This window comes from Halichoerus grypus, chromosome 15 (genome assembly GCF_964656455.1).
Source record: "Halichoerus grypus chromosome 15, mHalGry1.hap1.1, whole genome shotgun sequence".
Classification (NCBI taxonomy): Eukaryota; Metazoa; Chordata; class Mammalia; order Carnivora; family Phocidae; genus Halichoerus; species Halichoerus grypus.
This window is the reverse complement of record NC_135726.1, coordinates 53,731,699-53,745,030: the sequence shown is the minus strand read 5'-3', so window position 1 is coordinate 53,745,030 and position 13,332 is coordinate 53,731,699. Positions and strand designations below refer to the sequence as shown.

Sequence of the window (13,332 nt, the reverse complement as noted above, 5' to 3'; positions counted from 1 at the left end):
TAGGTCCCCAGCTAAAGAGAGGGTTAGGTATGTTTAGAAATTGGCCAGAGAGGCAAGGTACTGAGGCGTGACTGTGAAAAGCCTTTGCAGGCACCAGGAGAGGAGTTGCCAGGATCCCAGGCAGGCGGGTGCTGGAGATCGGGGGTCAATGGGGGTCGAGTGTTTGGGGCCCAGAGTCCTAAGTTCCTATGCCTGCGTAAAGGAGAGTTAACTATTTGGGGGAGAGGGAACTGCATTCCTGGGCCCCTCAAAGTCGTGAAAGCTGGAAACAGGCTGCTGGGTCCCTGACCAAGTAGGTGCTGGAATTCGGGCTGCCTGGGTCCACTGGTCTGTGTCCTGACTCCTCATTCTGCTTCTCCAGAATGTCTCAGGAGAATGACACATGGAAGAAAGAGTGAGTGGGGAAAGGGGATGCGCGGGGGTGGAAATGGGGGTGCAGGAGGAACTTAAAGTTTGATTATGCCCACATTCACTCCATTCTGGCTTTATGACCATGTTTTCAGGTTCAGCACCATTAGCCTAGTGGTAAGGGGCGCGGGCCTGGACTTCTGGGTCCTGAAGGGAGGGAGCTACACATAAGGACTCATGGGTCTGAAAGAGGACGGGCTGGGGGCCTGGGCTCCTGAATCCTGAGACAGGAGGGGCCTGAGATCTCTGATTCCTGGATTCTAGACAGGCCAATGCTGGGGAAAAAGAGCTTCAGAACTGGTGGAGCAGGCTCAGGTTCTGCTCCTTCTGTGACCTCACAAGTGCTCAGAACCCTAAGCTGGGCAGGAAGAAAGAAGGGAAGGAGGGGCTCTTGCGCAGCGGGGGTGCCCTGCTTGCTGTCACCATGAGCCTGCACCTTTCTCAGGGCGCTGGGGGATGAGCTCGCCGCCATGAGGCTGCAGAAGCTGGAACAGCAGGTACTATGCCAGGGAGTCCTGCCACCTCCCCCCCCCCACACCCCGCCCCTTCAGCCTTCCAGAGCTTCCAGGAGCACCACCCCCAAGATTTGCTCTGGGACTCCTGGTCCTCGTTGACTCTCTCCAAGCCTCAAGTCTGCAATTGGGAAATCGGAAAATAGGAATTGGGGATCCTAAGGAAGCAAATCTTGATGATGAGAATGCCCTTCTGGAGGGCAGGACTGCTAGGTCCTGGGGGAGGAGGGGACAGGGTGCCAGGACTCCTGGATCCGAGGAAGGAGGAGCTGAGGGACTGAGAGCCTGGACTCCCAGACTCCCTCCCATGCATGCCTCCCCCTGCCCCAGGCCCTCCTTCACCCCTGTCTTCCCGTCCGGTTCCTGGCCCCCACACCCCCCCTTTTCCACTCCCGCAGCGGCGGCTCTTTGAGAAGAAGCAGCGGCGGAAGCGCCAAGAGCCCCTCATGGTTCAGGCCAATCCCAACGCTTCCCTGCGGCCCCGGCGACCATGGAGGCGGGAGGAGCGCCTCGCGGGTGACAGGGGTGAGGAAAAGTTCTAGTGTGGGGCAGGAGCCCAAGGAGAGCCCAGTGCAGGGCCCTTGGGGACCCGGGAGCGGGACCTGGCTGAGCTCAGGGGCGGAGCAGGGACAGCGCGGGGGTGGAGCCTGGTCCGACTAGAGGGTGGGGCGCGAGAGAATCCCGTGATTGGGCTTCCTAGAGCTCTGGGGCGGAGCCTGGGGGAGGTTAGGGGGAGCGGCCCTGGAAAAGGCAGGGACTCAATTTCGCGAGAGTGAGGGCTGAAATTAACAAAGCTCGGGGGCGAGGCCGGGATAATTTAGAGACAGGTCCCCGGAGAGACCGAGAGCCGTGTGTGAGACTGTGTAGGCACAGAGTTTGCAACAGTTTAGCTGCAAGTCTGTGCTTGCTTGAGCCTTAGGATGGACTTTGCGTTCTGAATGGGTCTCCCGGGTTTGGGCGGTCACTCAGGGATGGTGTCTGGGAGTCAGTGAGGGAGCGGATCTTCGCAGAGGACTGGAATTTGTACATCATGTTAATGGGCTTCGCTGCATCTTCTCCCAGGCCTTGGGAACCCTTTCCTCCAGGAGCACATGCCAGAGGCACATCTGCGCTCTGGTGCCCACAGTGCCCTGGGCATCGTGAGCTGCGGTGGAGACGGCAGCGGTGAGCGTGGCCCGCTGGCATCGCTGACAGGAGGTAATCTCGAGTCTTTGGGCCGCCTATACCCTAGAACTGCACTCCCACCAGAATCCAGGAGTCTGGAACCTCAATCCTTGCTCTCCAAAGAACCCAGGAGTCCAGGTCCCCACGGGCCCTGTCATCCCTCACACCAAGGAGTCCAGATCCTGAAACTACTCCTTCTCCAACACTCAGGAATCTGAATCTCCAGGCTCCTTCCCTGCCTCCCCACCCCCCAAAATCCCAGTCTCTAGTCCCTCTCCCTTATCCTGGCTACCAGACAGTTCCGATCTGGAGTTGGAGGAAGTCTCCGTGGAGGATGTTCCTGCTTCTCCACCTCCTTATAAAGAGCCTCCGGGGACTCGACGCAGGGGTTGGCCAGCCCGCCGAAGACCTGGTAATTTCGGGGACATTGGGTGGAATCCGGTCCCTGGTCCATGTGGCAGATCCTCCCCCCTTTTTTGGTAACAGTTTTATTGAAATATATTTCACATACCATACAATTCATTCATTTAAAGTTCACAATTCCATGGTTTTTAGTATATTTAGAGAGATGAGCAACCATCACCACAATCAATTTTAGAACATTATCATTATCCCGAGGGAAACCCTGTACCTTTTAGCAGTGACCCCCCCGCCGCCCCCCACACCTCATTTCTCCCAGCCCTAGGCAACCACTAATGTACTGTCTCTTTAGATTTGCCTATTCTGGACATTTCATTTGTTTATTTATTTTTTATTTAAGTTCAATTAGCCAACATATAGTACATCATTAGTTTCAGATGTAGAGTTCAATAATTCATCAGTTGCCTATAACACCCAGTGCTCATCACATCACGTGCGCTCCTTTTTTTTTTTTAAAGATTTTTTATTTATTTATTTGAGAGAGAGAGAATGAAAGAGAGAGCACATGAGAGGGGGGAGGGTCAGAGGGAGAAGCAGACTCCCTGCCGAGCAGGGAGCCTGATGCGGGACTCGATCCAGGGACTCCAGGATCATGACCTGAGCCGAAGGCAGTCGCTTAACCAACTGAGCCACCCAGGCGCCCTCACGTGCCCTCCTTAATGCCCATCACCCAGTTACCCCATCCCCCCTCAGTTTGGACATTTCATTTAAATAGAATAATATAGTATTTGATCTTTCGTGATTGGCTTCTTTTGCTTATCATGTTTTTAATGTTCTTCTATGTTGTAGCATCGTTACTTGTTATTTCTTAATATTGTATGACAATTCCTTCTATTCTCATGACATGACCAACGAGTCAATAACAGGACTCTTAATTATCACCCCAAACCCCATTCCACCCTCCCATTTTAGTTCCCAATCTCTCTGATGCGCTCTTTGGGACAAGGTAAAGGGAGGACTCTAACCCCACCCTGTCCCTAGACCCAGGGCAGTCAGAGACTTCTCAGCCAGTGTAGACACCCGGGCACATGGAGGAGGAGGAGGATCTGGCAAATGAGTGTGATGAGTAATAAGGAGAGGCCAGAAACCCAGGATATCTGGCCTTTACCAGCTAGCACTGGTGACCTGGTCCCAAGCTCCTGGGACCCAGGTGTCCTGAGCGAGTTTTCTTCTGGCTCTTTCCACCCCGTAGGGGCCAGTGCGGAGGAAGAGAGTGAATTCCAAGATGTTGGAGATGAATATGAGGCAGCCAGTCCAGAACCAAACCCTGGCATGGATGGTGACCTGGGACGTGGAGGCTTAGCCTCCAACAAGGTGGGAGGTGGCACAGCCAATCAGGATATAGGAGAAGGGCTAGCTTCGGACTCCAGAGAGGGTGGGTCTAAAACTCTGCAGCCCAATCAGAGGCCCTTTTTACTGGTGGGTGGAACCTGTTATGATTGGGCCATCAGTGTCTCTGTGTGTGTACCATTTAGGAAGTCAATCTAGAGGGTTTACATCGATGTAAGCACATACATTAAAATCCAGCCCACCGAAAGGCAGCGAGCTTTGGAGAGGGTGAAACAGTGATGGGGGAGGGCCAACAGTTGGTACTCGCAGGTGTTAATGAAAGTAAGATAAATAGTAAGATAAATGGGGAGATCTGGGCCATATTATATGTTATCTAGACCGAAACAACACTGCTTTTAGCTGAATGGACAGTGCTTTCAAAGAGATTCTCCAGCTGGTGGGTGAGGTGGGCGTGGCTTCAGAGGGCAGCTATTAGTGCTGACCAATGAACAGATGAAGAGGGCTTGGTTGCGCGGGCCCTTGAAGGTACTGGCCAATCAGCACGTGGCCGAGACGTTTGACCAATAGGCAGAAAACATGGTTGAGAGAGGGCGTAACCCTGAGCTGTCACGGCCAATCAGTAGTTGGTAAGCCCGTGGTGGAGGCGGGTCTCAACCATCCCTCAATTTGAATTTGGCGCGTGCACTAGGGCGAAGACTCGGCAGACAAGAAAGAGGAGTCGGAGTCTGCAGTGAGGAACTCCCCACCGGCAGCCGAAGAGGAGGTGTCCGAGACCCCGGAAGGCGAGGTCGGCGCGGGCAGCAGCGATGTGGGGAGCTCGCCCCGCTCGCCTCCCCTCGCGCCAGGCCCTCGGCTGGGAGAGGACATGGAAGCTTATGTGCTGCGGCCGGCGCTGCGCGGCCGCACGGTGCAGTGTCGCATCAGCCGCGACAAGCGCGGCGTAGACAAGGGCATGTTCCGCTTCTACAGTCTCTACCTGGAGGCGGCCGACGGCCGGGAGGTACGGTCTGGCTCCCTCTCGAGCAAGCCCCACCTCCCAGTGGCAAGTCCCGCCCCCCCCTTTTTTTAATTTTTATTTATTTGACACAGAGAGAGAGAGAGAGAGAGAGAGAGCACAAGTAGGCAGAGCGGCAGGCAGAAGGAGAGGGAGAAGCAGGCTCCCCGCTGAGCAGGGAGCCCGATGCGGGGCTCGATCCCAGGACCCTGGGATCATGACCTGAGCTGAAGGCAGATGCTTAACTGACTGAGCCACCCAGCCGCCCCTCCCGCCCCTTTCTGAGCGAGGTCGAGACATTCACGAATCCAGGTCTTGCTCAATGATGACATTGAGCTAGGACTTGTGAACTCCAACGCCAAACCCTGCCCTTCACGGAACTAGGCTACTTTAGCAGTAGCATAGGCCCTAACCAAGCCCATAACTAAGCCTCGTCCACTCTTGAGTTGGGCCCACCTTTCTCAAAGTAAGGCCACGCCGTCTCAGGGTCCAAAACCTCACCCCTTACACACCCTCTCGAGGTGTTGGCCCCGTTGTGTTTGTCCAAGTTCGGCCTCTCACTGAGCCTTCTAATCTATCAGGCCCCTACCCAATCCTCGGATAAGTCCCGCCCCCTAGGAACCAAGCTCCTCCCCTCGTGGATTGTCTATTCTAGAACCAAATCACGCTCCTCTCAATCTGGCTAGTTTCCCCCTCGGTGTGGAGGCCTCTCTTCAAGGCACTCTCCCAAAAGGAGGCTTTCCCCCTACTCAGTAGTGCTAGACCTGGTTTTGTCGGATGAAATGCCTACCAAAGTCCCGCTGCAATGTTCCAAGTGAGGCTCTTCCCTAGCCTCAGTTAGGCTCACCGCTGCCTGGGCTCAGCCCTGACTCGGGACCCAATGGCAGAAGGAATGGCGGGGCGGAGATATTAAGATGTGAAGCTCCCCTTCGGGACCTAGCTGATGACTTCCTTCAGTGAGAACCGCATCTCCCAGGAAGGCTCAGGATGCTTTTTGCTCCATTACCCTCTCCTCTGCCGTGGGGACACGGTGTTTCCTTGTCTTGGGCCCCTAACCCTAGTCAGATATCAGAAACGGTTTCTGATGGGCCGTTCTTCCTACCCACAGCACTTCCTCCTGGCTGGGCGCAAGAGAAAAAGGAGCACAACCTCGAATTACCTCATTTCCCTGGACCCCAAAGACCTGTCTCGGGATGGGGACAACTTTGTGGGCAAAGTCAGGTGGGCAGAGCCCTGATAGGTGTGAGAAATAGGTGGCAGGAGGCCTCGGGGGTGCCGGGAGGGGTGGGGGAGAAGGGGACAAGCAGGCCACAGAGCACAAGTTCTGCCTGCTCTGGGACCTCTTGTCTTACGGATTGATGGACTGTGTATATCTTCAGGTGGTAGCCCCAGGGTGGGTGGGAATAAGAGAACTAAGGGCTTTGGAACAGAGGTTGACATTTAAGACGTTTGACTTCTTGAGAGGCAAGAGGGTGGGACTCCTAAGTTCCCATGGGAGAGGGCTGTGATGTACACATTCTTGCATCTTAGGGGGAATAAGTTTCCTAAAAGGCAGGGGACTAAAAGTCGTGACTCATCAGAGAAACAGAGGGGATTGGGACTATAGATGCATGGAACACGGAACTTAAGTCCCAACTAGAGGGTTAATGGGAAGAGTTGATGACATGACATGGGAGAGCACTTAATGTACAGCAAAAACAGTCATTATTTTTACTCTGACCACTCCCCTCCTGGAGCAGATCTAATGTCTTGGGCACCAAGTTCACCATCTTTGACAATGGGGTGAATCCTGAAAGGAAGAATTTCGTCCCGGAGACCGCTCGCATCAGAGAGGAGCTGGGGGCTGTGTGTTATGTGAGTGTCTGGGAGACAAGAGAGAATGAAGCAGGACGGTGGGGAGGGAGAAAGAGCCAGGTCAACTGGAGCATAATACCCCCAGGAGACCAACGTCTTGGGATTCGGAGGGCCCCGGAAAATGACTGTGATCATTCCAGGATTCGATTCCCAGAACCGGAGAATCAGCGTCCAGCCTCAAAACGTGAGTTGCCTAAGGTTGAGAACCTCTGGATCAGTGGGGAGGAGGGTCTGGGGGACCTGCCCTAGGTCCTAAGGGAGAAGGGGGCCCATGGCTTGCGGGTGGTCATATGTGAAGCCAGAAGGACTTTGTCAGACTTTTATGTTTCTCAAGGAGGAGAGATTAGGGACGCAAAATTTTGCGTCGGGAGGAAAAACGTTCATTGGTGGTTGGTTAACCACGCCCCCTACTCTATCTTACAGGGACGGGAGTCGCTACTGAGTCGCCTCCGACGGGGGGCCAGCCAGGGCCTGGTCCTGCTGCAAAACAAACCCCCGTCGTGGAGCGACGAGAGCGGCGCCTACGTACTCGATTTTCATGGTCGAGTCACTCGGGCCTCGGTCAAGAACTTCCAAATCGTGCTTCCGGATAACCGTGAGCTCCTAGGAACCGGTTTACCCGGGCCAGGGGGGGCATGAGTGGACGAGAACTACTTCTCCCATCAGCACTTGAGCGTTTTTCTAGGGAGGGCTGATCCCACGCTGTTGCAAAGCCTTTTGGGAACTGTAGTTTAATGGCCCTCAGGGTTTCTGGGCGTAGTGGGAGCGCCGCACAGCCTCTGAGAAGTGGTAGTTCTCGAGGCTCAGAGGCCCGCGGGAGGGAGGTGAGGAGGGGGGCTAGGCTTACTTAGTTCCTGACTTCCTCCTCAGCGGACTACCTGGTGCTCCAGTTCGGCCGCGTGGCCGCAGACACGTTCGCCATGGATTTCCGCTTCCCGCTTTGCCCGCTCCAAGCCTTTGCCGTCTGCTTGTCCAGTTTCGGTGGCAAGCTGGCCTGTGAGTGATCCAATGAAATACCATGCCCTCACCAGCTTCTGTGCCTGCTCATTTGGAGAAAGGGCCCCCGCATGCCTTCTTTTGCACCGCCTCACTCATAACCAACCCATCATACTCTGCCTGGGTGCCCAGTCCTGTGCTCCAGGGGAGTAGGGTTTTCAGCAGCACCTGCTTTCACGGGACTCACAGTCATGGGAGATGGGTCTTAACAAAAAATTAAAATGCGCCTCTGCAACGAAGGAGAAAAGCACGCGGAGGCACAGGTCAGCTGGGTCAGATCAAGGTATCCCTAAAAAAGTGATTTCCACACCACATCTGAAGAATCACGAGAAACCAGGGCCAGAGGGGTCAGGGGTGGGAACATCAGGCAGTAGGCACAGCTCATACAAAGGTCTTAAGGTGAAAGGGGGCTTGATCGGTTTGGGAAAATGAAAGGATAGTGTGGCAGGAGCTTGGGGAACCACTGGAGAGGGGCAGGGTCAGAGGCTCGACAGGGGGCAGGATATTTGAGCCACTCTTCTTCCAGCTGCTGGATAGATCTCATGGGGTCAGAAAAGACTTCTGAGTTGGAGATGTAAACTTGGATGGGTAATTCAAGACATGCATGGGTGAGAGTGAGAATAATTACAATACTAGCTACACTTATCTAACATTTATTTGGCAAGCATTGTTTTTTTTAATTTTTTATTGTTATGTTAATCACCATACATTACATCATTAGTTTTTGATGTAGTGTTCCATGATTCATTGTTTATGCATAACACCCAGTGCTCCATGCGGAACGTGCCCTCTTTAATACTCATCACCAGGCTAACCCATCCCCCCACCCCCTCCCCTCTAGAACCCTCAGTTTGTTTTTCAGAGTCCATTGTCTCTCATGGTTCGTCTCCCTCTCTGATTTCCCCCCCTTCATTCTTCCCCTCCTGCTATCTTATTCTTTTTTTTTTTTTCCTTAACATATATTGCATTGTTTCAGAGGTACAGATCTGAGATTCAACAGTTTTGCACAATTCACAGTGTGGCAAGCATTGTTTTAAATATGGATTTGGGATGCTTGGCTGGCTCAGTCGGTGGATGGTGGGATCTTGATCTCAGGGTTGTGAGTTCAAGCCCCTCGCTGGGTGTAGGGACTACTTAAAAATAAAATCTTAAAAAAAATAAAAAAGGCAAGTAAATAAATATGAACTCTTTCGGGGCCTTACGATCCTATGAGGCATGTGCTATTGTTAGCCACATTTTATAGGTAAGAAAACAGTCTATGGAACAGGGCTTAAAAAGGTGAAATTGGATTGCTGAAAGCCTTGAGCAACTCACCACTTAAAGGCCAGCAGGAGGATGAGTATATTCCAGGGAGGCACAGAAAACTGGAACTGAACCCTTTTTTAGTGATCAGTGAGTCCAGCTCCCAGCCCCCTTGGGGAGATAATCGTCCCAAGTTTAATAAAATTTAGGCCGATGCCAGAGAAAAACTACAAGGCCCACCAGCCCTTAGTTCAAAAGAAGCCTCAGGACAAGAAGAGGCAAATTTGAGGGATGATGGGAAATACAGTTTGTCCTCTACTGAGGTACTCGCCTTTATCCCAGGGGTAGTGGATTATTGTCAGTTCAGATACACACAGTGATGGTGACATTGCTTTGCTACAAATCAGGTTTTATTTCTTATATATAACAATCCCCCCAAAATAAATAGCTAATAGAAACAGGAAACTCCATGATCTTAGCCACGCCTCCCACTGAGGTCCAGGCAAGGAGATGGAGACACAGGAGTGGAGGGAGATGCCCCAACATGGCTCAAGGGTGTGGCCTGGATGGAGGACAATGGTGAGATCTGGGGAGGAGCAGGTGTGGCGGCCAGAAGAGGGGTAGGGTTCCCACAGCGGGCCCAGGCCCTGGCCCGGGCGGCAGGGGTGAGACAGGGGCCCAGCTGCTCCTGGGCCTGGGCAATCCGCCGGGCGAAGCGACTGCGATCCCGGGCGAGCTGCTCCCAGGGTCCCCGGCGGGCGGCCTGGGCCGGTCCTGCCCAGACAGCCAGGAGATGGACAGAGACCTTCTCAGAGAAGTGTACCTGGAGACGGGAGCAGCACAGATGCAAGACCCACGTGTCCACAGTGGGGAGTGGGAGAGAGAGAGAGAAAGAGAACCAAAACAAAAATGAGTGACGCAAAAATGCTTGTTGTCTGAGTCACCTGCTAGTCACTGGCCCGCGGCAGTCTCCACGTGACTCACTGCAGGTGGAGACTGTTTCCTGGTGCTGATCTGAGCCACAGCTGCTCCCCCCTTCCCACGGGGCCCCAGCCTCTTGCAAAGGCTTGCATTACAGTGAACACACCCCTCCCAACGGAGTTCACATGCAACCCTCTGCAACACACGGGGGACCCAGAAGTTGGGTCGTCCAGCCCTTCCGTCCCCCCCCCCCCCCAGGCCCAGGAGTTCCAACTCCTCCCTAAGCCTCAAGAAATTGAGTCCTCAGTACCCACCTTTCTGGCCTTTAGGGGAGTCTCAGGGTCTGGATGCCGGGTGGGGGTTTCTGTGGGCTTGAGTCGCCTCTGCAGTCGGAGGGGCAGCCGAGGACGAGCCCAGGGAGGTGGTGGCTTCTCCCCAGGTAAATAGATGGCCACTCGGAAGGGGCAGGGCTCAGCTTCTCCCCACTCCTCAGCAACTTCCCTTCCCTCTGTGTCCTCTCCAGGCCGGTATGTCCAGCCCCGGTGGAGGGTGCTCTGAGCCTGAAGGGAGGGACTTGGCTCAGAGTTAGCTGCTTCTGAATCCTCTTCCGGCTCTGTGTCCTCTCCTGGCCTATATACCCAGGCCCTTGAAAAAGTATCTGTGGCCTCAGCTTCTCCTTCCTCCTCAGCTGCTCCCCAATCACTGTCCTCATCTTCTAACTCTGTGTCCTCTCCTGGTCGATACACCCAAGCCCTCACGAGGGCACTTGTGGATGGGATGGAAGAGGGACCCTCAGCTTCTCCCTCCTCCTCAGCTGCTCCCCAATCACTGTCCTCCTCTTCTTCCTCTGTGTCCTCTCCTGGTCGATACACCCAAGCCCTCACAAGGGCACTTGTAGATGAGATGGAAGAGGGACCCTCAGCTGATCCCCAGTCACTGTCCTCATCTTCTTCCTCCGTGTCCTCTCCTGGTCGATACACCCAGGCCCTCAAGAGGGCACTTGTGGATGGGATGGAAGAGGGACCCTCAGCTTCTCCCTCCTCAGCTGCTCCCCAATCACTGTCCTCATCTTCTTCCTCTGTGTCCTCTCCTGGTCGATACACCCAGGCCCTCACAAGGGCACTTGTGGAGGGGATGGAAGAGGGACCCTCAGCTTCTCCCTCCTCCTCAGCTGCTCCTGAATCACTGAATTCATCTTCCTCCTCCTCAGATTTCTCTCCTGAACAACACTCCCAGGCCCTGGGGTGAAAGCCTGAAAATGAGGGGGAAACGGAGTTCTTTATGACTTCTTTATTCTCTGTTCTTTTTTCCTCTGTGGCTTGATCCTCTTCCTCCCCAGCACAGTACACCCAAGCTTTGGGCTTGGATCCTGGAGATAAAGGGGCAGTAGGGCTTCTGGCAACTTCTTTGTTTACAGCTTCTCCCTCTTCCTCCTCCTCCCCTGGTGAGTGTGATGGAGGAAAAGAGAAGAACGTGACCACTTCATCTTCCGCAGCTCCTCCTTCCTCAGATTTCTCCTCTCCAGGAGGTTCTTGCAGGGCTCTTATCAGAAGGCTGGGGGACAAGGAAGCAGGCTGGCCATCTATAAATTCACTTCCCTGCTCTTTAGGGACACTAGTTGCTTGTTCCCCACCATACTCTTCATCATCCTCTGAAAACTCCCAGGCTTCAAGAAGAGAACTGTTGGCTTTTAGATCATGGCAGCCCTCCCAGAACACTTCATCATCCTCAGCTGCTCCACTGTCTCCAGTCTCCCCTTGAAAGTACCTGCCCCAGGGGGCATGGCAGGTGGCCGGAAATGTCTTAGCTTCTCCCCCCAGGCCAGCTTCTCCCGGATGGGTTCCGGTTACTGCCTCCAACAGCCAGGGTTCTGGAGGTCCTGGGCCCCTCAGGTGGCTCCAGGCCCTGCTGAGAAGGCCCATCAGCGGGGACAGGAGGAAAAAGGGGTAGGTATCCCTCCAGGGGGCAGGCTGATGGGGTACTTGGCCTGGGGCCATCTGTCTGGGCTGGAAATAAACAACAGGAAATAGAGTTTAGAAGCCATGTAAGGGAGAGCATCAAGGGATGACTGTGAGTCATAGCAACAGAAATAGTAACACAAATAGCAACGAGAGAGTCCCTGCCCCACATTCCTTGCTGATCCCTGCCACTCCCATCTCCAGCAGAGGCACAGTGTGGTTCCCACCTCTCTCCTCTCAATACCCAGGAGTCTGAGGCCCCAGCCTCTTCTCTCAGACCCAGAAGTCCCAGTTCCCAGAACTGAGAATACAGGCCCTCTACTTGCTTCCCTTGGAGACAAAGTCCTAGTTCCTGGTTCTCTCATCTTCCTGAGGATCCACAAATCAGGCCCTCATCACCCTCCTCCCCCTGAGACCCAAAAGTTACGGCCCCCGCGGGGTTCCATCCATTCCACTGGGGATCCATGAGTCTGGCTTCCAGAACCCTCCTCTCGCCAGGCTCAGGCTCCCAATTTCTTCTCCTTCCCAAGTCCGAGCCCTGGAGTGCGTCCTGGTCCCACCTCTCCCCAGACACAGGAGTCTGGGCTCCCAGACCCTCGTTCCTCAGGACCCAGGGGTCCCGGCCTCAAACCCTCCTGTCTCGGTACCCAGAAGTGCAAACTCCCTCCTCACTGACCAGGAGTCTGATCCCCGGCCCCAGCTGCTGGGGGGAGGGGGGGGCAGGCGTTCGGGCCCCTCACTCACCGACTCGGGGCTGCGCGTCACCCGGGGGGCAAGAGCGCCGGCTCGGGTTGCCACCAGCGATCGCAGATCTGGACGGCTCGGGAGGCCAGCGCGTTCATCTCGCCCTCCGGTGCCGGGCTCGGGGACTCAGGTTATCACCTGCTGCTGCAAGCACCGTCGCGGCCAAGAGACGCGGGCTTCTTATCGTCGGCGTGAGTGATCCACAGCGAGGCTGGGAACGGCTTCGGCCCGCAACGCTTTTATGGGCCTACGCGCCCGCGCGTGATGACGTCACGAGGGGAGGCGGGGTTTCGAAACCAAGGCGCCAGGGCTGGGGGAAGGGAAAGTAAGGTCGGAATTCTCGCGGAGATTCCGGGGGTTTTGTGACTACACGGCGGCGTTTCCGAGCGCGACCACGCCCCGAAACACGCGAGCTTGTCAATCAAACGCGTGCACGGCTTCAGCCGCCCGGGCGCTCTCCCAACGACTCTTGGGGTGGGAAAACGGGCTTCCCGCCCCGACTTAATCATCAGGACCCCGGCTAGAGTCTCCCATCGTCACAGCAGGTCCGCTTCCTTCCTGGGGGGCGGGGGGGGGAGAGCATTGTTTTTACACCGTCCATTTTCACAGATGAGAAACTGAGGCTTGGGAATTAAGTCACTTGCCCGAGGTGGTCGCAGCAGAGTCTAGATTGAGGCGAGAACAAGAATGTAAGCGCCCTGAAGGCAGGCACTTGGCTTTGCTCACTGCTTTTTTTTCTCAGTGCCCGGGATATAGTAGGTGCTCAACAAATCCTGGGTGAGTGGACTCGAAACCAAAAACTCAGACTCCTTCCTGGTCTCAAGCACAA

General features: G+C 54.8%; 2 protein-coding genes across 2 annotated transcripts; one reads left to right on the top strand and one right to left on the bottom strand.

The window, feature by feature from the left end:
- The first annotated feature begins 585 nt into the window (after positions 1 to 585).
- On the top strand, positions 586 to 7,669 carry TULP2 (TUB like protein 2). The gene is made up of 12 exons (XM_078063577.1): positions 586 to 589; positions 838 to 905; positions 1,319 to 1,445; positions 1,983 to 2,117; positions 2,380 to 2,496; positions 3,697 to 3,818; positions 4,483 to 4,794; positions 5,897 to 6,009; positions 6,528 to 6,642; positions 6,728 to 6,826; positions 7,066 to 7,237; positions 7,513 to 7,669. Exons 1-12 carry the CDS (start codon positions 586 to 588, stop codon positions 7,644 to 7,646), a joined length of 1,518 nt encoding a protein of 505 aa, XP_077919703.1. The 3' UTR covers positions 7,647 to 7,669.
- Positions 7,670 to 9,272: 1,603 nt separating this feature from the next.
- PPP1R15A (protein phosphatase 1 regulatory subunit 15A) lies at positions 9,273 to 12,738 on the bottom strand. Its single transcript, XM_036124529.2, has 3 exons — positions 12,504 to 12,738; positions 10,116 to 11,807; positions 9,273 to 9,703 (listed from the first exon to the last, which is right to left on the bottom strand). Exons 2-3 carry the CDS (start codon positions 11,796 to 11,798, stop codon positions 9,356 to 9,358), a joined length of 2,031 nt encoding a protein of 676 aa, XP_035980422.2. The 5' UTR covers positions 11,799 to 11,807; positions 12,504 to 12,738; the 3' UTR covers positions 9,273 to 9,355.
- Between the last annotated feature and the right edge of the window lie 594 nt (positions 12,739 to 13,332).

Excerpts from the sequence above, each read along its gene's own strand:
- TULP2 (XM_078063577.1), top strand. Across the intron at positions 2,118-2,379 it reads GCTGGCATCGCTGACAGGAG|ACAGTTCCGATCTGGAGTTG; the intron begins GTAATCTCGAGT and ends CCTGGCTACCAG. Across the intron at positions 2,497-3,696 it reads GCCAGCCCGCCGAAGACCTG|GGGCCAGTGCGGAGGAAGAG; the intron begins GTAATTTCGGGG and ends TCCACCCCGTAG.
- PPP1R15A (XM_036124529.2), bottom strand. The coding sequence starts at position 11,798 with ATGGCCCCAGGCCAAGTACCCCATCAGCCTGCCCCCTGGAGGGATACC. Across the intron at positions 9,704-10,115 it reads CTCCCCTAAAGGCCAGAAAG|GTACACTTCTCTGAGAAGGT; the intron begins GTGGGTACTGAG and ends TCCCGTCTCCAG.